At 32.1% G+C, this 25,431-nt stretch overlaps 1 protein-coding gene and 1 long non-coding RNA gene across 2 annotated transcripts; one reads left to right on the forward strand and one right to left on the reverse strand.

The window, feature by feature from the left end:
- Positions 1-1,233: 1,233 nt before the first annotated feature.
- LOC108566188 lies at positions 1,234-18,464 on the reverse strand. The gene is made up of 3 exons (XR_001891201.1): positions 18,164-18,464; positions 6,217-6,268; positions 1,234-1,325 (listed from the first exon to the last, which is right to left on the reverse strand). It is a non-coding gene; the product is annotated as an uncharacterized LOC108566188 (long non-coding RNA).
- Positions 18,465-23,655: 5,191 nt separating this feature from the next.
- Positions 23,656-25,190, forward strand: LOC108566187. The gene is made up of 3 exons (XM_017925945.1): positions 23,656-23,966; positions 24,019-24,380; positions 25,139-25,190. The coding sequence occupies exons 2-3, from the start codon at positions 24,046-24,048 to the stop codon at positions 25,143-25,145; spliced, it is 342 nt and encodes a 113-aa protein (XP_017781434.1). The 5' UTR covers positions 23,656-23,966; positions 24,019-24,045; the 3' UTR covers positions 25,146-25,190.
- The last annotated feature ends 241 nt before the right edge of the window (positions 25,191-25,431 follow it).

Below are 25,431 nucleotides of genomic sequence, written 5' to 3' on the forward strand. Positions count from 1 at the left end.
TTCATTTAATTGCTTTGAAAATAATAAAACTTGATTAATTTTGTTTTTGTTAAAGTTGATTTTGTTTCTATTAAATTTTATTTCATTTATTCTAAAGTTGATTTTGTTTTTACTAAAGTTGAATTTGTTTTTGCTAAAGTTAATATTGTTCTTGCTGAAGTTGATTTTATTTTTACTAAAGTTGATTTTGTTTTAATAAAGTTCATTTGTTTTTACTAAACTTGACTTTACTAAAGTTAATTTCTGCCAAAAACAAACTTAAATTAATTTAATTGCTTTGAAAATAATAATAAGACTTGGTTGATTTTGTTAAAGTTGATTTCATATTGCTAAAGTTGATTTTGTTTTTGGGAAACTTGATTTTGTTCTACTATTGTTGATTTTCTTTTTACCAAAGTTGATTTGATTTTGCTAAAATTGAATTTGTTTTTGCTAAAATTAATATTGTTCTTGCTAAAGTTAATATTGTTCTTGCTAAAGTTGATTTTGTTTTTACTAAAGTTAATTTTGTTTTAATAAAGTTCATTTGTTTTACTAAACTTGACTTTACTAAAGTTAATTGCTGCCAAAAACAAACTTAAATTCGCGCAATTCCTTAAGAAAATATTACAATTAAATTCATTTAATTGCTATGAAAATAATAAGACTTGGTTGATTTTGTTTTTGAGAAACTTGATTTTGTTCTACTATAGTTGATTTTGTTTTTATCAAAGTTGATTTGATTTTTCTAAACTTGATTACCGTTTCTTTCATTTCGTTTTGCAATCTTGAAATACATATACAAAACTTATTCATTCAGCATAGACCACACTCTCTTCATCAAGAATTTTCCATGATCGTGACGGTAATTCTGCAGAAAAATCGTAATCTTTTGGAAAACATGACGGCAAGTGAGTGGGTAATTCTATGGTGGTTCGGAAAAAACGCCGATACATTCTTTCCACAGCGAACGAAAAAAAAAAACGAAAAGAAATAAATATGCTTTTTCCCCCCTTTCTTCAATTCGGTTAAGTGTCGATTTTGCGGTTCGAAAGCGGACGGAAAGAGAAGAGATAAACAAATAAATTTTAATATCTTTTGTTCGTCCGAAGAATAATCGCCCCCGCGCGCGCTTCGAACAATGAAAGATGATGGTAGGGTGTTTACGTGTTCGAACATACGTACACTCATACATATCCGAGTATAAGTGTACATAAAATGCACATATAAACTTTATATCGGAATTCGGTTACCGCATTCCCAGATGGCATGGACGATAATATTGTTTAAAGACTTACCTTCCGGGAAGTGTGAATATTGGACAAGTCAGCGGATTCCTGCGACTCCTGCAACAACAGACGAAATACTAAAATCATGTACGAACGAAACAACAACAAAAAAATAAATAAATATAATATAAATCACAAATTCCGTTTATTATATAAAAAAACAGTGATTATTTTATATAAATAGATCGAGTTTATTTATATAAATAGATCATGTGTATTGTTATATAAATATAAGTTTAGTTTCCGAAGAAATCCGATTTTTATAGCAAATAAAGGCCGGAAACGAATTTATCAATAGCACACCTTTTAATTGGCACAGGTGAACGGAGACGAAGGGATCTCGAGTTGACGTAGTTCCGGGTAAAAAGGACGAACCCAGAAAAAGTGCAATAAAAAAAATGCACACAGAAATATTGCAAGTTAGGTAATACAAAAACTTCCTGCATAAACAAACTCAGTTAATTAAGAAATTATTACAATCAATTGAATCGAATCTTTTTCAATAATCTACTTTTACTACTAATTCGTTGCTAATGAATAAAACATTCGTTGCTAAGGGATAAAACATTCGTTGCTAAGGAATAAAACAATTTCTTTGCTAAGGAATAAAACATTCGTTGCTAAGGAATAAACATATGTTACTAACGATTAAAATATGAATTTCTGTATAGAAATTAAATAAGTTTTCTTAATTAGCAAGTAAATTATTTTGTTTTGTATGGAATTCCAATTCGATAATGCAATTATTAAAGAATTCGTTGAGTCACCGTGTGTGATACTAGTATGAAAGTATTTCATTTTTATTACGTTATTTTTTTTTGTATTATTCTTTATTTTAATTTTTCTGTTCTGCTCTTAAGCACCAACGCGTTTTTGAGTCATATTCATAGATTTTCTTCAATGAACGTGCTCTCTCAGAGGAAATTGTAATTCATACTTTTATTTATAGATCCCTAGGCGTGTCATTGATTTAGTAATAGCTCTCATATATCGCTATTATTAATACTCGATGAAAAACTATAACTTTTATTACATAGAATTTAGTAATTGAAATAGAAATAAGACTACTTTTTTGCACATTTAGTACATATCAGTGTTTCCCAAACTATCAAATGTTATTTTAAAACGAATTTTGATCAAATATTTCATTAGAATTTGACAAAAATTAATTAATTGTTTAATTAACAAAAAAATAATTCAATTTTAAAGTAAATTATTGCAAATTTACCGGAAATGGTTTGTAATTGATTATAAAATTACGCACGACGTTAATTAATTGTCATCAAATTTAATTGAAACGACGTTCGCGGTTCGCAATTTCCTGAAATCAAAAGAAACCACCACAAATAGTAAATTCCGATACGTTCATTCATAACAAAATTTGGATACGCACGTTCACTACGAATTCCAAAAAAGATAAAAAAAAAACAACAACAACAACTCGTAGTAAATAAACGAGCCGAGACGTGAATAAATTACAGCTTTATCAATGAAAGTCTATTCTCTCTCGTCTGGTCTTTTGCTCTTTTTTGTTACATTTTTTTTGGAAATAGCTGTAGACAGTTTTTTTTTGGACGTGCGTGTCTGACCTACTTAATTTTTTATCTAGTTTACTGTGCATTCCAATCTCATTCAATTTAAATGCTAAAAATATGTGTGTTTTTGTGATGGGAAATATTAATTATTTATTTAATTATCATAGTTAATCAATTTATATCTACAGTGCCATGGATTATTGTAGTTTTGTTGCTATGGTTATCAGAATTATGTAATTGCAAGTATTCAATACGTAATGCTGAAATTAATGATTTATTTAATATTGCTATGGTTACAACAATATTCTTCTGTTTCTATTCACATTTTTTTTTTATTTCATCCAAAATTAATAATGATTACTTTCTTAAGTTATTCACAATTAATTTTTTATCTAGTGTACTGTGCATTCCAATCTCATCTCATTTAAATGCTAAAAATATGTGTTTTTGTGATGGGAAATATTAATTATTTATTTAATTATCATAGTCAATCAATTTATATCTACAGTGCTATGAATTATTGTAGTTATGTTGCTATGGTTTTCAGAATTATGTAATTGCAAGTATTCAATACGTAATGCTGAAATTGATGATTTATTTAATATTGCTATGGTTACAACAATATTCTTCCGTTTCTATTCACACTTTCTTTTCATTTCATCCAAAATTAATAATGATTACTTTCTTAAGTTATTCACAATTAATAATTAGATGAAGCAAGAAAGTCTTAAATAAAATTATGAATTAATGTTGAACATTTGCAATTGCATTTGTTTATTCCTCGATGCTCTCATGTTTATTTGTCGGTGCGCTCGTAGTTTATGCAAATACACGATCGTTGCTTTTGGACCAATATTGTTACGTAAACGAAACAAACTGAGAAGAAGAAACAAAAGGCAATACGGAAGAAAGAGAGAGAGAAGGAGAAACGACTGAGAGTGTCATTGAGCTCTGATCATAATAAGGTAACCTTGGTTACGAATCTGAGCAATGAACCTCTTCTGTTAATGTGTGTGTGTGTCGGGATGAAAAGTGTCGGACGCAGCGGAATTGGAAGTATTGCATATCTAAATATTGTTGGTAATGCGAAACCTGAAGGAGAGAGAAAAATATGCAGAGATTGCGAAAGGGAATTGGATGAAGTCGAAGAGATTGCAGATCACTTTGATGATGCGATCGAAAAAATGAATATACAAATTTTCCTTTTCTGATACGATTTTTCGGGAATTTAAACATATTTAAATGAGTCGCGCGACAACAAACTCTATCCTTTATGAATGAATTCATATGAATGGACTTTCCTCCTTTCTTGGGTTCGTGTGCTGCTGCTGCTGCTGCTGTTGCTGTTCTTTCTCTCTGTTATGTTCTGTTCTTTCTCTCGCTCCACGTTAAGGCGTTATGAAACAGAAATTCCTTTGACGCGAAAGATCGTTTCCAATAATCCGCCGCAGTTCTTGGAAGCTGCTGCAAGGATGACACGATGATGTCGAAGACCGTCATCGCGTATTTCTTCACGATTATCAATTTTTGTTTTGTTTTGTTTTTGTTTTTGTGTTATATACGCACACGCCGTTTCGATTTTCATTCATGTCCGAAAGTAAAATGATTCACGTCGTCTGTTCCTCCAAACACGCCTGGGTATGCAGAGAGCGGCGATGGATGCGGAGGTTATACGTTTCCAAACGGCATTTCCGTCGCGGACTTTGGATATGTGTGCCAACCTACTTACTTTCCGTACGAAACCACAGAAATCTACGCACCTTCTTCGACCATACGTTCACACTTACTCACACATACACGTATTACGTATACGTATACAGAGACACTCGCACCTTAACATTATGCAGCTCGGATCCATGAATCACGACAGGTGTCCGCGCGGGCTCGCATTTCGTAACGAGAATTGGTAATCCATTGCCATTGCCGGAATACGTGATTTTTATACCATTAATTCGATCATATTCACTGCTTCTCCTTTCAATCGAACAACAAATCCTTCTTTTCTTCCAACAAGATCAAGAGGAATCCCCTTTCTGGATGGAGGCGCTAATTTATTGTTGTGATGGGAACGTGCGACGGATCACAGCAGTGGACGTGGACGTTGAAGAGTGCCTTTAGGCTGCCTGCGATGCCTAAGGACGTTAGCATTCTACGTGTGGTCGCTAATCACAATGAGACAGGAAAAATGAACCTAAAATATTAATGAGCTTCCACTACTTAGCGGCCTCGTGATTTATTCCTCGCTGTACTGATGACCATCTTTTTCTTTATTCCTTTCTTTCTACTCATTCTTCGATCCTCTTTTCATTCTCGCACTTCCATCTTCTGAAATTGCACTCTTCTTCAACTATATCAATTATTATAGCAACTATACATTTGTTGTATAATACATTGTATAAAGTTATCGATGTTGCTCAAATTTGATAACTTACTACAAGAAAACGGCTGAAACTACAAATATCGTCTTCTGAAATTGCACCCTTCTTCAACTATATCAACTATTATAGCAACTATACATTTGTTGTATAATACATTGTATAAAGTTATCGATGTTGCTCAAATTTGATAACTTACTACAAGAAAACGGCTGAAACTACAAATATCGTCTTCTGAAATTGCACCCTTCTTCAACTATATCAACTATTATAGCAACTATACATTTGTTGTATAATACATTGTATAATGTTATCGATGTTGCTCAATTTGATAACTTACTACAAGAAAACGGCTGAAACTACAAATATCGTAGTAGGCTCATTAGAAAGTCCATTGTTTTATCTTTAATTTTCATTATAATTGTTTTAATTAACTTACGTGATTATCAAGCAATTAATTAAAAACACTTAAATTTTGATAAAGATATTCAAACTTAAAAAAAATTAAAAGTGCATTTCAATATTAATTTAGAAAAAAAAAACAAATTTAATTAATATTTTCACTAACATATTCATATTTGAATTTTTTTTTAAATGTTTGCATTCATAATACATCAATTAGATCACAAAAAAAGTTGTAGAAATATAGATTTAATAAAATTGAACTGACATTCATTCATAAACTATGTGTAACTGTATGTTAGTAACGTGTAAAATATGCGTTCGGTAATTTATTTCACGTTGTTCGAATATTGTGAACGTAATTAGAATAAGGTGAGTGACAAGAAGAAAAAAAAAACAAAAGTTAAAAAAGCAACGCATAATCGATTTTTGAATAATGAATCACACAAACACATACGCAGGTAATAATTAAAATTGCATTATTCTATAGGAATTTCAAGAAGTAAATCGAAGCGATTTTTTTTCCGTTGATGATTAATTGAGAGACGTCAACGACATCTAAAGTTTATAGTTGCAATTAAATTGCGTTGGTAATTAAAAGAGGAAATTATAGATTGAAAAAATGTATATACTTACAGTCAAAATTTGGATGGGATGAATTGAGATGAAGATTTCGTCTAGAATTTTCCTGAAACAAACAAAAAATAATATGTTTAATTTTAAGTTATTTATGTATAAATTGTATAGGTTCATTAATAATGTCAATATTGAATTAAAAGATGTACAAAATAATAATAAAGTATTGAATTAATTTGTATAATGTTATGTAACGAAGCGAGATTTAGTATTAGCTTTGTAAGTTACAATTCGTAAACTGGGTTAACTGCACTAAACTCGGATAGATCGGAAATTGGTTCAAAGCCAACTAAAATACGCACAAAAAAAACATGTAAAATCTTCGCGTTGCAATATTAATTGCAAAGTAAATAAACATTGAACTGCATCAAAACAAATAAGGAAATGTATGTTCTTTGTTGTTTTTTTAGAATGTAATAGATAAGATGATGATGTAAAATTGAGAGATGCAGTCATTATTCATGGTTTGGGCATCCGTTCGCCGGAATTCGTTGTAACTTTCCACGAATCCGGGCAGCCAGCAGCAGTGAACTTGATCGGATTCGTAAGTGTGCCACTTCGCTACTACTACAGCTGTATCGGTTCGAGAGAAATTCCCAACGCAAATTGCACAACATTAGTACACATCCAGATGGATGACTAATCCCATAGGCTCGTCACGAAACATTCCAAAAAAATCGAGAAAGAGTGTTACCAAAAAAAAAAGTAACCGGAATTCTCCGTAACTCCGAAAACCCAAAAACTTGGCGGCGAATTTTCATTTCCGCGAAACGTTTCATAACTTAAAGACAGGCACAAGTAAAGGGTGATAAATGGAATAAAAAAATGATGATGATATTGTATGTAACGTACGTTCGTTGTTTGTATAATGTACAGTTTGCGGTTTTGGAAAAAATCCTTTTTTTTTTGGTGTCGTGCCGACGGTTTACCGACAAATATTACCTTTGATTTGTTCTAACGATGATGGCTTCAACAGTTGAATCACGTCGGCAAATGTCATGTCCGTTCCGAAAAATCGCTTACGCCGTTTCGATTTAACGCGGATCTTCAATTAACGTTCTTTTGTTCTCTCGCACCTCGAAATGTCAAGTGTGCGATGGATGGTGACACATGTCATCTGCCCTTTTGAAAATCTCAGAAAATTCATAATACCAACTTATGCAATAAAGTTTAACAGATTCAAATTTTTCATATTGACAAATTATATAAACAATATTAAAAAAATTAGAAAAATCGTCATTTCTTCGTTAACGTAATCAACAAGAAATATTTTTTGTTACATAATCAATATAAGAAAAGTTTTATAATTAAAAATAAAAAAAAAAAACAAGAAAACGGTTGAAACTACAAACATTGTAGTAGGCTCATTTGAAAGTCAATTGTTTTGTCTTTAATTTGCATATTAATTGTTTTAATTAGCTTGCGTGATTATCGAGAAATTTAAAGAAAAGTAAAGACACTTTTGATAATGATATTCAAACTTAAAGAAATTAAAAGTGTATTTCAATATTAATTAATAAAAAAAAACTTAGTTTTAATAACAAAAATTGTTGAAAGTTGTTGAATTCTTAAATTTAATTTACTTGAGTTTTGCAGGAAATGCATAATACCAACATATGTAATAAATTTAACAAATTTCAATTTTTCATATTGACAAATTATATAAATAATAATAAAAAAATTAGAAAAATCGTCATTTCTTCGTTTACGTTATTAACAAGAAATATTTTTTGTTACATAGTCAATATAAGAAAAGTTTTATAATTAAAAATATAAAAAAATATGAGAAATCGCCAAAAAAATGTTGCTCAAATTTGATAACTTATTACAAGAAAACGGTTGAAACTACAAACATTGTAGTAAGCTGGCTCATTGGAAAGTCAATTGTTTTGTCTTTAATTTGCACATTAATTGTTTTAATTAGCTTCGTGATTATCGAGAAATTTAATAGTAAAGACACTTTTGATGATGATATTCAATTTAAAAATAACTAAGTTTTAATTACAAAAATTGGTTAAAAATATAATATTTTCCATAAATTTTCAACTTTGAAAAAGTTGTTGAATTCATAAAATTAATTTACTTGAGATTTGCATAATACCAACATATGTATATATATAGAGAGAATTATATGAAAATTATAAAAATCGTTATTTCTTTGTTTAGGTAATTAACAATAAACAAATTTTTGTTTAATCAAAAACTGTTTTTCATTACAAAACTCCACAAATTTGCACAAACGAAATATTAAAGTTAGATTATTTTCAGAGATTCTGTTTAAATTATGTAATATTATCCTGGAATTGATCCTGGAAAACGTGAAGGCTGTGCATTTTCAGCAACGACATTTTTGACAGTTCATACCACACTAACGGATGACAGCAGAAAGCTGTGAGTGGATTCGATTTAATTTAAGTATAAGATGATGTAATTATTTAACGAAATACTTGAGCAATTGACGAAAAACTGTGAAAAGTGAAACTTAAAAAGTTTTAAAGTTATTTTGATGGATTGACTAGAGCAGGGAATTTAATTTTTTTGTTTTTTCGGTTAGTGTCACTGCAATATATAAATGAATGTTGGCATTATTAAAAAAACAAAACAAATTAAAGCGGTGTTGTTTGTTGCGGTTCGAGCGGAACGCTCTCGGGGGAAATCCGCGGAAAGTTCGGGAAAACAAATCGTAAGTACATTTATTTTACTCACCTCGTTTCTCTGTGTGTCTGTGTGTGTTTTTCCTCCGCGTTCATTATTTCCGCTAATTGCGTATATAAATGTATCGGAAATAATACGTGCGGAAAAATCGAATCCGAAAAATTCGTAGAAGAAAACTCTTCGCAATTCCAACTGACGCAACGAATGAAAATTCGCGTAAAAAAACTCTGCACATAATTGATTCACAAATTGATTCATAAACACAACAAATATATGAATATATTTATTTTAAAAAGAAAAACGTATTACTTTCAGTGGCAAGATGGTGTAACTTGTTTACAGTTACCATGACAACGCGTGTCGACATTGTTTATTGCGCGTCCTCAGAAGACGTGAAAAATGACCGTCGACACACTTCGATCAATTCAATAACATAAAATATATTTATTAATAGTATTTTCAAATAACCATCATAATATTATGAATTGATGCTGATGGTAATGGTCACTTTTGCAATAAGAACCGAGATGAACTCTTATTTATATTATGCTATTAAGGTTAATCAAATGATATTTGTAAATTAGTATAAATAAGTGAAGTTTCAATGAACTTTGCCATCAATTGAAATGCAAAATAATGCGCAATTAACAATGAATTTTTTTTCTCTCTTTCTATTATATGTTTTATGTGCTACAATTTGTAATTTGTATATTTCTTTTTATATATAAATTACAATATAAAAATGTGCGTTTATGTAATAGGTTGTATGAGACATCGCTTATGGAAATTTCAATCGTTTCATCCTAAATCGGTATTACTAATGCGCCGGGGAAATAAAAAAAAACTATTCTATTATGTTTTTGTTTTCGCATTGTTTTGTTTTGTTTTATTTCTGAATTTCTAAAAATAGAAGCTCATTCCGTGCTTCTAATTTCTCTAAAGGTTAGCGGATTTTCCCTATTTCGAGCTGGTTTTTATTGTAATTCCTTTTATATCGTCACATTTCTATGTGGATTTAATTCGTACTTTGGAATCGCAATAATTCCAATTGATTTGGGCGTCTCTTTTCTATGTAATTTAAAAAGAAAAACTTGCGTAAGTCAATTGAATTAATTTGAGTAGTTCAAATGAATTATTTATAGGGAATATTGTTTCTTTCTATATTTTCCAAATATTTCAGTATTGAAAGAAATTGTATGTTTATTATACAAGCAATCGAATCACAACAAAAACATAATTACGAAAATCAAGTGTTATTATTGTAAAAAAGCTACTTAATTTTATTATTAGCATTATTATAATAAGTTTAACCTTCGAAAAGCAATTCAATTATAAATTTAGTGAAAAATAAGCAAAATTTTATAATTTGTTGATTTGATGAAAAAGGAAAAACTTTATAACAAAAACAGAAATTTTATAATTTATCTTGTAAAATTGCTGTAATTATTATTATTATGAAAAGATAGTTTATTTTATTTTAACTGTTAAAATAATTTATTCGAAGGTTAAATTCTTATTCAATTCAATTATAAATTATATTGCGTATGTAAATCTATTATAAATGATTTTCTTAATGAAAAATCAAGGTTTTTTTTTGATGACTAATTTCGATGATTTTGAAATTGATACAATTAGAGGATTCGTTTTGTTCTTGTTGTTAAATAAATATGTGAATTAAAGTGTAGATGTTAATATTTATTATATAGAGCAGAAGAAAAGTTGAAAGAGTTGTGAAAGAAACGTGCGGTTTTCCAATTTGCCCGCAATTTACTTTAGCAAACTGGCAATTAGGGAATTATGGTCCGAAAGTAGTAGTCGTCGTCGTCGGCAAAGGAAAAAAGATTGAAGGCGAAACATCATCATTATTGTTGTTATTATTTTTGCAATCACGGAACGAAATTTTTGCTTTTTTCTCTCATCTGTTTTTTTTCTTCTTCAATGTACTGACTATACATGTAGTGGAGAAGGATGAATGAATGAATGGGATACGGGATATATAGGTTTTATTTGGACGTGTGTATGCTATGCATTCAAGTGGTAGGAAGGGTGTAGTATAGTGTGTGAGAAAGTGAGACGGACAGGTGTATTATATAAGTATCGGGCTTATGCCGTGCAGAAAGATGTTCTTGCGGCATTCATGTCATTGCGAAATTATTATTCATTTAGTTCGACTGCGGAGACCTAGCTGATCATTACATTCCACGGCACCGCCGATTCGGGATGCAAAGATTGCAGTCATTAGGCTACATTTTACTTTTCAAACAACAAACACAACACCGGGAATGATGGGCCGAACAAGAGGAGCAACAAGAAAAGAGGAACAAACATGTACGAATGAGAAGACAGACAAAGATAAAAGCTATGATTATGATGGAAAAAAAAACAACAACAGAAGATATATGGAGTAGAAGATTAAGAGCGGCGACGTGAGAATTTTTTTTGGATCGCAAAATTTATCATTTTTTTATGTGTAATTAATTAATTTCTTTTAATTGTATGTGTGTGTGTTTAGAAATAGGAAAAGTCAGTGCGGATGTATAAAATAGTTTTGGATTGGAAGGGAAGATAATTGCGCTGCATAATATGAAAATTGTCGATAATTACGCGAATAATTACTTAATAGTAGACACGAAATCAAAAATGCCGTTCCGATATTAATCAAGCATCTTATATTTTTTAGTTTGTTTGTAAATTGCTCTTTCTTTTTTTGCAGATAATTACGTCGTCGTGGCAGCCTGGAACGAAGCGTAATTTAACTATGAGCACGCTTAGGAAGCGCTGGAAGGCTTCGGAGATGATGATGATATAATCCTGAGGTGAGTAATGCAAATCGAATGCGAGTGAGAAGATGGCAAATCGGAGGTGTTTATGAATGAAATGGGTAACACGAGCGTGTGGGAAATGGAGTGTGCGAAGGAATGCGAGGTGGAATTTCGGGAAACTGGATGAAAACTGATACCGCAGCATCTGGAGCATCTATAGGATGAAGGATGGAGGTGTGCGTATTAGTGTATATGTTGGTGTAATTCATACGAGTGTTTGCGTGCATATGTTTGTGTGTGGGCAGACACGGGATGGATGATGGTTCTTGAACCATAGTCGTGGACATCGTGGATGAAGAGAGACCTGCGGCGCTGGTGGGAAGGAAGGACGGAAAGATACAACGAAAGACTGAAAGATAGACGGAAAGGAAGAAAGAAAGAAAGAGGCGCACACGTCGCTGTGTGTTTTTGAGACGGATTGTCACTACACCCCAAGGTTATTATGCATTTCTCATTTATAACTGCCATCCCGAATCATAAAACGCACATAAAATAGCGCTCATTTAACAAACAATGTGATCCCCCTCGTTGAAACAATAATAATAAAGGCGGAGGCCGCGCATTTTATTACGAAAAATCGAGAGCTCCGACCTCTTCACTCTTCTTCCATCCATCCATCAAACCATCATCATCTCTCTCTCCTTTACACACATCATCTTTTGTTTCTACCATCCATCGCTTTTGTTTCTGCTCTCTCTCTCTCTATTTTTTTTTCGTACCGGATTAATTAAAAATACGAGTTTCTCGACTCGAAAGATCACACAGGACACAAAATAAAAACACACACACACACAGAGACTTCGAGAAGAACTAAAAATATATTACAACAATGTTTCGTATGTAATACAAGTTTATAAATACGTCGCACACATACGAACATCGGTTAGTGAGTTAGTGTATGTGTGTGTTTTTATATTCTTTTTCTACTTCTCTTCATTTTAAATTAAAGTACAATAACCGGAAACACAAACATAGCTTCGTGTACAATATTATATACACTTGTGACCCATTTGATTCCCGTCAGATAGCTGAGCACAATAAAAATATCAAATTGCTTCGCCATAATTATATAGCAGAAGATTTATTTCAAATATGCATATTATCTGCATCGCAAAACATGGGACAAAACTTTTGCTTCACTTCCATTATTTCACATAAAAAAAAAAAAACTCTCATTTATATCATGCATATAATAATTACATTAGTTTATATCTCATCTAAGTCTATTTAAAAGAAATAATAAACTGACAATTATTACTTAAAGTTAAGAAACTTTAAGTGCTCTATCATAAAAAAAAAGCTTTACTAAATTGTTTCATCACCATTTTTAGAAAACAATTTGATACAATTATTATCAAAATTTACTTTACATTTGTTACTTATCTAATATCTATTTACATAAGTCATAGTTAAAACTTATAATTAATGAAACGTCATAAAAGAAGCTTCACTATTTTCTTTCAGCCCCATTAATTTGGATTTGAGGTTATGTTTAAATAATTTAATTTGTTTATTATAAGTTTCTACACATTTAATTAAAAAAAAAACATCCTAAAATAATTAACTGATTTAAGTATTGCTTCAATATTTAATTAAGTTATTATTAATTAATTTAGTAAATTAATTAATTGTTTTATTTACTACAAAGTTTGCGTTTACTGATTATTGTTTGTTTTTTTTTGTTTGTTGCAGATAATTAATTGGGTTTAATTCGAGCCATCATTTAGTATTTAAAATGTTGCGGTTAAGACGGTCGGAAATGACTGATTACAATAACTGTAGGAGTTCGCATTTATAAGAAAGAAGGAAGAGTGGTGAAGAACGACGAGAGATAAAGAAACGGGAAAAAGGATGGAAGGAAATAATATTCGCTCCGGAACAAAAAGTGATAAAACAAGTTCAGAGTAATTTCGCATGTATGCATAATCGTTTTTTCTTCAAATCGTTTCCCTTCCGCGAATTCTCGAATAATTAAGTAATTCCTAAACGGTTTACCAATTCAAGCTCTGACCCATTTCGATTACACTCAAACTGATTATATTTGCTTGAATTTGTACAATTTTATATAATTAATTATTATATAACAAAGTAATTAGTTAATGTATTAAGTGATCTATTTTTAAGTTTTAAATGAAATCTTGAGGAAGATTTGAGTCATTGCGAAATTGGTCCGTTTTAATTTTTTTGGAGGATTCTGCTTAATCATTCGAAGCCGCAAACTAAGTTAAGCTTAATTAAGTAATTAGTTTTAAATTGGATGGAGAGCATGCACCGAAAAGCTAAACGATTAGTCAACGTTCCGAATTTCCAGGATAATAGTGGCCGGCTCGTGTACACTCACGTTAGCAGGAATTACAGAGGAGCGTGTGGGAAATTGGGATGAACTGTTTGCATAGTTGTAGTTGTAATATATAGTAAAGTAGTAGTAATGAGCGGAATTAAGTAGGTAGATTTGCATGGATGATGATGATGGGTGAGACCTTGGTCGTTTTGTTGGATGCGAGGATCGAATTTATTTATTTGTTTCTTGTATTTATGTATTTATATATTGATGAATAGTAAAGGCGCCGCGAAGAGGAGACCGTTCCACCAAAAACCACCTGCGATGCGAAAGACATGCGATGGATTTCCGGGGCGCCAATCCGAAGAATGTCGGGGAGTTATTATGACGGGGAAAATATGCAGCCGGAGAAATATTCCTCGTTTTTTGGCAAAAAACAAGAAGAAGGCGCCTTCGAAACGAAAAGAAGAAAAAAAAGAAAAGGACACGAAGAAGGTAAATCTCCTCCTTCTTCTTCTTCTACATCTCGTTTGGTCTGTTGCCGTCCCGCATCCTTCGGAATCCTTTATCGGTACAGGACGATCGTCGGGGATCCTTTTCAATTGTGAATATGCGAAATGAATCATGCCGATTCGGCGATAACTCTGCGGGTTCCCAAATATTCGCTATCGCGATTCCCTCCCTCTTACCCCTCCACATCGCCTGGGTCACTCTCCCGGACGAACGTCTATTTATTACGTAAGTCGCGTGACTTCGGTGGAGGCGGCGACGGCGGCGGCGATGTTTCGCGCGACAGGACCTCGGACGTTCGACGACAGAGGTCGCCACCTCTCTGGCGACGATCACGAAGAACCGATCGCAAATTACGTAAGAAACAATGAATCTCTTTTAACCTTATCTTAACTTACTATTATTCATCATCTTGAAACTAATTAAAATAGAATTAATTTAATAGAAATCAGAAAAAATAGAATACAGACAAGAATTTTGAAATTTAGTTTGCAAGATTTCAATGAAAGTTTTCAAGTGTTTCGCGAATGTAACAAATTTTACTTATTGTAAACATATATGTAGATTAAAGTGTGCGTCTATAGCTTGTAATTTAAATATGGAAATTGAAGTCAGTTGCGCGGAGAATGAAATATGTAAGTTGTATCCATTGAATATCTCGTTCAATTCTTCTCTTTCTCTAGTAATTATCTTTGCGAATTCGTTGCGATCGATATTAGGTAATGATCGGATTGAATTAAGTTGCGTCAACCTTCGGAGCGGATAAAATCGAAATAAATGTGAACGAAATCCTTGGATTTCCTCCTATAGATAGAGCAATTAGAATAAACGCCAGCCACCTAAACAAGGATCACGTTGTTTCTACAGCAGCCTACGGTGATTAACACCGAGAACGAATTTAATAATAACAATACTAGAAATGAGAATATGCGCTGAGCATACACTAAATATTCAACAGTGTACACATGCAAATTACAAATATTTCTACGTTTTTTTTTTCTTCTTTTCATTCCTTTGGCTGCATCTTAATTTATTCTCTCCTCAAACCTGCAACTTTTCGAGTGTGCCCAAACAATTAGCTTCGAAGCATAACATTCCCAAAGAGACACAGAAACATCTCGCGACAAGCAAAAAAAAACACTATTACTTCTAACGATTTGCTAGCAATGAAAGCGCAACAAAACGAAACTATGCAGAGACGCGGAGAAGAAGTAAATTAAAGTTTAAGAAAAAAAAAAATGAAGAAATTCCGCCGTAATTGAATTAGTTTTAAATTGAAGGAAACAATAATTTGTCGAGAATTTTTATCGCTTTACATAACGATTTTCCACTAATTGTCGTAGTTTCTATTATTTTTTTTTCTTGTTTGCATAGTTTGTGTGAGTGTGTTTAGTGTACAATACGTTACATAAATTTTTAATTAGACTTTTCCTGACAAATTATACCACGTTTATTTAGAAACTCCGTCGTCTCTGATGGAAAAGAATGGTGAATGATGGACAAAGAAAATACGCTTTTTTTATATATTACAAATGCTACACTAAATTACGTTAAATTATACTTCAATTAGCTATAATTATTTATTGAATTAGAAAGAGAGAGAAGAGGAAATCATAATAGTAATCATAACGGTGTTAAGTTTAATTGGAAGACTAAATTTAGTTAATTCAATTGACAAACTTATATATTGATCTTTCGTATTCACAATTTTAGTAATAAATCTTAAGTTTATTAAATTGAACAATGAACACTTTATAACTTGTATACATATACAAAATTTAAGTTTTCGACGTTTTCATCCAGTTAAAACTGTTAAAACATTTAGATTTTCGATAAGAAAGTAATGAAAATGAAGTGATTATTGACAAGACGAATCACGTTTGCTATGGGCGTTTGAACAATTCTTATTGGGCCACGAAAAGAAAGGAAATAAGAGATAAGAAAGTAATAAAAATTTGGACGATTTCGATAGGAAAACGTTTTTTTTTGCGTCGCGATAAAAAAATCAGCAGTTGCAAATCATATAGCTGAACGCTAGACGAGGGATCGGCAACCCCCGACTCTTTTCGTTATTAACAATTCCTATTGGTTCTAACGGTCGGGTCTATACGCATTGGTTGTACATTTTTTTGTTGTTAACGGATGAAATCTTCAAAATGTTTCTTTTTTATCAAAATCTACACCAATCGAAAATGGGCACGAAAATCAGTGCGTTTCCTTCACAAATCAATTTTTTTTAACTACAATTAAACACAAATCTTATTAATTAATCATTAGCATTTTCATTGCTAATTGGAAAGAATTTAAATATAAACTAAAATTTATATTAAAATTGTTAAAGATTTAAACTTTTCATTAAAATTAAATGCAAAAAAGTCAATATTTTAATTGTTTAATTAAAATATTTACTAAAATTTACAAAAAAAAAGCAACATAATTCAAACTTCTAAGAAACTTAATGTTGAATTGTAGTAAACTAAACATTCTATAAAAAAATTACTTTCCAAATTTGTAAAAATTAATTAACTTGAAATAATTGATTTTTTTCGAAGATGATTTGTTAAAGTATTTTCAATTACCAAAAAATGATGAATGGAAATAAGATTTGTTCTTCGATTGATATTTAATATTACACTATTTTTCAGTTACGTAATATAATAGTTTTTCAAATGATTCAATTTCTGATTGGTATTGCGATGAAGATACCAAGAAACACCCGAAGACGTCCGCAGACTTCTGCGATCATCGGAACTGCGAAAACCACCGCTTCCCGTCGTGCGTTATGCAACGAAAACCCGGAATTCGCATGCGGTCTACGCAAATTATAACGCACATCGCTCTAACAACGATTTGTCATTCGTTCTGTTGGATCATCATTCACACATTCATTGATGGTTATTTAAGCGCCAGTTGAGTCACGACCTAGTGGCGCCTGTCGTCTCCCCCATGTATATATATATAAAAAAATTAATAATAATAACAGTTAATTCATCTCCGAAATCTGATTCATTGCAAGTAAAAATAAAGTGCGTAGGTTTCGCAGACCGGAAACTAAGTGTGGAATGTACAAAGCCCGGATTATAGGCAACTCCATTAACGCGCGCGGTATTTTTACGGCTACGCCCGTTCACCAATTCTTCCAATTAATTCGAGGATCCACGCACCAATGATCAACCAAAATCTGTTAATTTAAGAGATTTTAAGAAATATTTAACAAAAAAAAATAACTGTACTTTCTTTTAGCGCGTTCCCGGAAATGTTGAAAACTAGTCCCGTTTCTTTCCTCAAAAGTTAAAACATCAATTAAACGCAGTGCAGAGAAAAGCTAGGGCCTCCCAAGATTGTGATCTCTTTTGATCTCTTCTCTCCACACTCAAGGGCTTCATCTCATTTCATTCTTTTATTAACATAATTAGATGATTTATTGTCTCGATGCGCCTCGAACGTACCACTTTTATCTTGTGAAATAAAAATAAATAAATTTCAAAAAAAAAAATTTAAAAAAAATGGAACTAGTCCACTTCTGTCGGAGTCCTCAACTATTATTTTTTTTAATGTCCGTTTGCTTTCCCTTAAGGACGTTTATTATATTTTTAACCTCTTTTGCCTACAAAGGAATGCCTTCGCCCGAAACACGAGATCTTTTGATCTCGAAACGAAAAGAAAAAAATACACTCACCTCAGTACGTTTCAGTCATTAGAACTCTTCTTTTTTTCTTTCTCTAACTGGAATCTTCTATCAACTTTAACAGTAATTTTTTATTATTTTTTAGATTTAGTTTCTTCAGCAATGAACTCATAAACTACTTATTGCGTAACGTTATCAATTATTTCTTTTCTTCTTGTTGTAGTTAGTGATATTGTTATTGTGATATCAGCAGTAGTTTCGAGTTACATTTGCTTATGCTTCGCGATTTTTAATTTAAGGACGAAAATATACGACACAAACGTACATTAAAACACACGCACAAACACAAACTGAAATTGAAACGCGAATGTGCACAGAGATATTCGTTCGGTTTATCTTATCTGTAACAAAAGTGTTTAGAAAAAAAGCTAATGTTAATAGTTTTTCAGTTAGTACGAAATGCGATATACATGGAGGTTATCATAGTTTAACAGCTGGGAATATCCAAATCAATAAGTTTTAGTTTGAAAACTTTATATCAAATCAATTTACAATCATTTTATATCGGAAATAATTGAACAACAATAGTTAATCAATAATTTTTAAGTTTCTAATAAATTCAAATACTTCTTACGTTACGTTACGTCGCTCTACTTTACATAATGTAATATTAAAATACGAAAACTGAAATCAATATTTTTTCAATTTTCTAAGAAACTGAAGAGCTCCAACAACTAATAACATTTATTCACGTCAGACAAATTACATTCAGTGTACAGAATCAATAACTTTTCATAATAAAATGAGAATACTGAAATCAATATTTTTCTCATTAATTGAAGTGGTCTAATATAAAAATGAACAATTTCATCACAATTTTTCAGAAACTATTAGGAAATTGTTATAAAACTTTTAAATTTTTTTAAATATCTATGAAAAAATGGACAAAAATAAGCACGTTTCAAGGCATTTTTCTTTTGTAATGAAATTCCTTCGGTTTTTTTTTCGCTTCCTTACATAAAATACACTTTTCTTCTCTGCTTTTGCCCGACTGGACTGGACGTCTTTTTTTTCCTGTTACGTAGTCAATAAACTCACGGTTTTTGTGTTTATGTATTTTTCCACATATTGGATTTGTTTACTCAGCTGCTGAGGTCGGAGCCCATGAAACATTTCTAAATGTATCTGACGCACTTGCTCTTGAGACTTCTTCAGTGAACCTTAACATTTCCACAAGGACATTTTCTATATTAATAATGAAAATCGCAATTTGGTATATTTTTATAAGAATCGTTATATAATTATGTATGTGGAACAGTTGTACTACTTACACTTTGTATTCATTACTTATCGCGTTGGAACTATGCGCTAATAAGGGAAAAACCAATAGAACTATTAAATATTATCATTGTTTGTGGCATAAAATGCATTTTTTAACTGCATGTTTATACACAGAATTATGTTAGTATTTTATAGTTTTCAAGAAAAAAATTAACAAACAATTAAATTAAATTTAGATTAAATTAATTTCATTCAAAGAAGCAATTAAAATGAAAAAATATATAACGTTACGTTACGTAACGTAACTTACGGAACTATTGATTACTACTAAATGTATGCACGTAAGTAGCGTGTATTCAAAATAGACCAGGCTCATTAGCAAACCGACCTTCTGACCCAGAAATAGGCGCAACTCCAATACGTATAATCAATTCCGCATTAATCATCATCACTGCATATTAGATGCAACGTAACGTAACGTAAATTATTTAGTTAATAATAAAATGAACGTCGTAACCGCAAAACAATCAAAATTTACGAGCTTCCAAAATACATTCGGCAGTTGTGTTATTGGTATTGATTCACAGTAAACCAATAAAAAATTTATCATTTTATTACCTAACACGTAAATATTTGTAGCAGCGGCGAGATTTGATTAACCGCAGGTCATCAAAAAAAAAAAAAACGTTACTACTCTTTAATGGATGTTTATAATAACAAAAGTATATTTCGCTACTATTGGTAGTTTTCTTTTTTAATAGCGTGTGAAGTAATACAAGTTTTGTTTGATTTATATATAAAAAAAAAATATATTAAAATTTTACTTTCTTCGTGAAATAGCTAATATTGATTGTGCTTAAGTAAACTTTAACTTTAGGTGAATTGTAATGCCTTATTTTTATAGACTTTCAACTAAATATTTGCATTGGAGAGATTTGTTTGCAAACGCAGGTTCAAAAAAAAATTATAGATGAATTAAGCAGTTTTAATAATCTGAAACTTTTTATTGATTTCAGTTGAAAATTCAAAAAAAGTTTAAAATTATTGAATTATAACTTATTATAGTTTCAGTGGTGAAATTAGAAATAATTTATTTTTTAATTCTTAAACACTTTAAATTAATAATCTATCTAATTATAGACAAATATTACGAGATGAGAAATAATTAGGAAAATTTAATTATTTTAAAAATATAATAAGATTATTAATTATATTGATTAGGGTTTAAAAGTCTTGACACCATAAGTGACTAATTTATTTACGGTTTAAGTGTGAATTTAGTTGCTTATTGAGGTCGAGTTATTCAATTTGATAAATGGAAAGGTCAATATTTGAACTTATCAACTGTTTAAGTTATTGATATTTCTAAAGGTGGCGATGATTTTAAATTCAGCTGGTGTTAGGATTACTTCTTCAAATTACTGTGCAAATTCGAGAATTTTCGTAAAACATAAACAATAAGGTCAAAAAGTCAGGTAAAAGTTGATTGTTCTTCCGCTAATTATAAGGTGTATTTAAAAGTACTTTTGATATTTATATATATATAGTTTACATTGCAGCTAAAATAAAGTGGGTAGTTTTTAACGATCGAACGTTTTTTTTTTTCGTTGCAGACTTGAAGGCGCCTCCGTCCATTGATTTCCCGTATTATTAACCCAGATTGGATTTTTTGTATATAATGCTTTATTGTTGGGGATTCCCCGTTTCTGGTAAAGCACGCCAAGGATACTTGGTAAATCGGCACGTGTTCTTGGAATGATGCGAGACAGGTGAGAGGAGAGGTGAGTAGACGTAGAGACAATAAACGTATGGTCGAGTCTGCCCACGATACACACACAAAAAAAATAATATTATGAAAACGTACGCTCATTCATAAAAAATCTATCTCTCTCTAGGAATTGACCATGGGTTTATTATTAAATATCAGCATTGGATTATGTAGAAGTTTACATCATGGAATTTAAACGTTTTGTTTGAGGGTTTCGTAGGGTTTTTAGGGAACGTACCTTCTGGTGACTTCTTTCGAGTTTGTCTTTAAGGTGCGAAAAAATGTCTTTCTCAAATTTATTTAACAGCACAACCGACAGCCACTCTCGGATAACAACTAAGCAGCAGAGCCTTCACTAAACGTGGCGCTTGACACGAATTCCGAAAGAACTCGCACATTCACCCACAGAGACATACGCACATATATGTATGTACGTGAACGTAACAAATACAGATAGAGACAAACACACACCTAGTTGTTGCTGCTGCTGCAGACCAAAGTTGCTTATAATAATGAGTCTTTGGGAGCCGAAGGAATGTACGATTTTCGTGCGTCTCTAATTTGCTGGGCACACATCGCACAGTCGCCCCGACGAAATGTAACAGCTATATTCCAATCAGCTGTTCAATATTTATTTATAGTTAGCTGCAAGCAGAAATTTTCCAGTTTGTTTGTTTTTGTTTTTGTTTTCACTCACTTGTTTTTTTTTCTATAAAATCACTTTGACTATCGCTGTCCGTGCTCTCCCCGACAACTATAACTATATGGGCCCGAGCGACACTTCCACGGTTATGTAATTTCGACTTAGCGTCGGCGTGAGAGACCTTCGGCCGTCTCTTTTCCTCCCACTTGGCTCCTCTTCCTTCTGATCGCACAATAATGCGAACTCTCTCTCTCTCGCACCTCGTTTGCATTTCATAAACATATAAGCGGCGACACGGAATCGCGTTTTCCGCGATACTCGGCAACGTTTTCCAGAATCACTTCTCTCTCTCTCAGTCTTCCTAATTCCATCTATCTGTTTTCTATGACGCTCTTCTCTCTCCTTGAGACGCGAAACCGCAAACAAACAAACTGCAATTAACATCGACCTGCCATGTTTCACTACATCACAAAACCTTCCTCAAAACCTACACCTACCTCGCATTACAAATTACAATTATACAAAACGTGATGTAACCATAACTGAAATGATACCATAAAGAATGCATTCATTGCAGCAACAACAACTCCAATGGCAATAAAACTTATAATTCCCAAAGCAAGATATATCATACACTAATTACTTATAGCGTTCTCAAAGATCAAACGAAACTAATTAATAAATAAGACGATAAATTGATCGTTTATTTTTACGTAAAATTTAAAAGATTTAAAAGTAGCGGCGTGCTTACATAATGCTAATAATAAACATGCGAGATTTTCGTTAAACTTCCTGCTATAAATCAATCCACTCGTGACTTATAGATTGCGCCACGAAGAAAATGTATACATCGACAATGCATTTCATTATGTATTATTCGTAAAGGAGAAGAAAATCAATCGATTTGAATATGGACAATATGGGAAATTGAATTGGATGATGATGATGGTGATGATGAGGAAGAGATTTCTTCTTTGGCTTCTTGCCAAACCGAATGGGAATATGAATTGGCGTTGAATTGGGTCAATAATGTTGTTATGCAACGCATTGGAACGCGTTTGCGGAAACGACATATAGCGAAGCAAAAGGCGAGAGCACGAGAATAGGTTTTTGGCTGTTCCGACGACGATAATTATTTCGCGTTTGTCACGCACCCGGAATAAACGACTACGAGATTCGATGTACCCGAGCCAAAAGTCCCATTCACAGAGCGACTTTATTAGTTGTGACCTTGACTGACAACAAAAACAACAACAACAAGAAAAAACGCACTTTATTTACGTAATTAATATTTTATTTTGTAAGGCAGTTATTACTTGATAACTGTGCCAAATTCCTTTTAGCACATTTCACATCATCATAAAAGAAAAGTTTATTTTAACATCTCAAAAATTATTAGTTTAACTTTTTAATAATGTTATTTAATTATATACAAAATCGATCAAATGATAATAATCAAAGAAAATTACATATTTTGTAGCTGAAAGATGAAGACTGTGGGATGAATCACAAGCAATAAAGTTAAACCCGTGCAGTAAAGAAAAGAGCAGAAAGAGATTTTCTGTCGCTAAACGTGTGAAATGTAATAAATAAGGAAATTAGAGCTGCTCCGACCGTACAGATTTATACCGACTTAACAGAGAGGTTTTCGAGTGCTTTACGACTCATAAAAAAAATATGGTTTTTGGAGAGAGGCGTACGCACATAAAACTTCTAATTGTAGTTGAAAAAAGATTAACATAGATTTACAAATGATTACGCAATTAAAATAATTACATCATTGTGTGTAAAAATTATTGATTGGTAATGTATAAAGATTAAAATTGATGTGTTGATGTTTTATGGGTGAGTATTGGATGGATTTCAATTACGAAATGCGAAGTGTTAAATTGTTAATAATATTCTTGCATTGAGGCATTCTTCTCGAAACAATAATCGTTATCGTTACAGTTTTTTTTCTTTCTTCTTCTTCCTGTTTGTCGTCGTTTCGATGTTCTCTCTACGTCTGCAGGACAATATGCGCGGAGCAGCAACGGACGTCTCAGGAATCTCATTGTTGGCGGAGCATAAAGAATGAATGAAGGAAGAAGACAAGTGTGGTAGGATCAGAAGAAGAAGCAGTAATAAACGACAAAAAAAAAGATGATGATAAAAATTTAAAAGTGAGTGCATTCCATTTTGCATGAAATCGAAAATTAATGGTGATCACAGCAGCAGCAGCAGCATCGTCTCATATTACGGATGAGTCGGCGGTTTTGGCGAGGAGGAAAAGAGAAGAGAGGAATAAAAATAAGAAAGACGACGACGAAGAACACCCACCACCCTCTCGGGTGGGTCGAGCCTAGGTTCTTCATCTCTCCTCGGGAGCAGGAGGAAGAAGTCGAAGAGAGAGCAAATGCAGCAGAGTATATAACCAGTTTGGATGGACCGAGACCGAGGCGTCCAATGAATGAGGGGGCCCATGCCCGTGGTTTCCCGCATCTCCATCTGATCTGCAGCAGATCCAGCCTCTCTTTCGCACGATTCGCAAACCGAATTGATGATATGGGTGGATTCGCGAAAGAGAAACAGAGAAGGTAAGAGAGAAGATTCGGATCCGAATTTCGATAACCAATTCAAATTGCCTTTTATTATTATTGGCCTCCATTTTGCTGCTGCTGCTTCTTCTTCTCCTGCTGCTACTTTTGCTCCTCTTCTTCGGATTATACTGCTGCTCTTCTCTCTGCCCCGATCTTCTCTTCCTCTTTCGGTTTCATCGTCCAACAACAGCAGGAGCCGCGCCATCGTGAAATCCGAGAACCTGAATATCATCGATCAATCAACGCCAAATTTATTATTTTCTCTTCTCTTTTTACCTCCTCTTTACCCTCACTCTCCTCGCATACTTCTCTCATACTCATACAACGTTTAAGACTACTTTACATCATACCACAATACATGAATTTCTTATAATTCATTGTCATTACACTATTTACTTAATTATTTTAACAATGAATTTCTTGTTTGTAATTATTTTCATACAAAAACTTTAATTTGAATAGTGAAGATTTCATTACTATACTTTTCAATTTACACTTTAATTTACATTTTGAAACTGTTAGTTGTAATATTAATATAAAACAAATTCAATTTATTCATTAAAGTTTTAAATTAATATTGAAATTTTCGAAAGCTAAAGACAATTATTAATCCACCATACTTCTATTACCTGAAACTACTCTATTTATTCATTAAATTATAAATTGAATCTTACTTGGAAACAATTTACTTTCACAAATTACTAATTGCAATACCATAACCGGTGCTCTCGATATAATCTATTTATTCCCTACAGTATTTAGTATTTGGTACATATGATATATATTTATATATATGTGAAATAGAAGAAACCGTTTCGCGTTCAACTAGTTTCCCAAGGCGCGAACACAATGAGCGTTCCTGGAAACGAGAGATTTGACGTTAGTAGCTGTAGTAGGTATGTGTTTGTGTGTTTGTGTGTAGAGCTAGTAGCTATAGTCTGTTTGATTTCCACAGAATGTTTTGCCGTCGGATAACGATGATGGTTCAGGCACAGTTAAACGGCCATCTTCAATCGAAATGACTCGAAATAACCAAGAGGTAACGTTG

Source organism: Nicrophorus vespilloides, unplaced genomic scaffold (genome assembly GCF_001412225.1).
Source record: "Nicrophorus vespilloides isolate i.1.1-1 unplaced genomic scaffold, Nicve_v1.0, whole genome shotgun sequence".
NCBI classification, from domain to species: Eukaryota; Metazoa; Arthropoda; class Insecta; order Coleoptera; family Silphidae; genus Nicrophorus; species Nicrophorus vespilloides.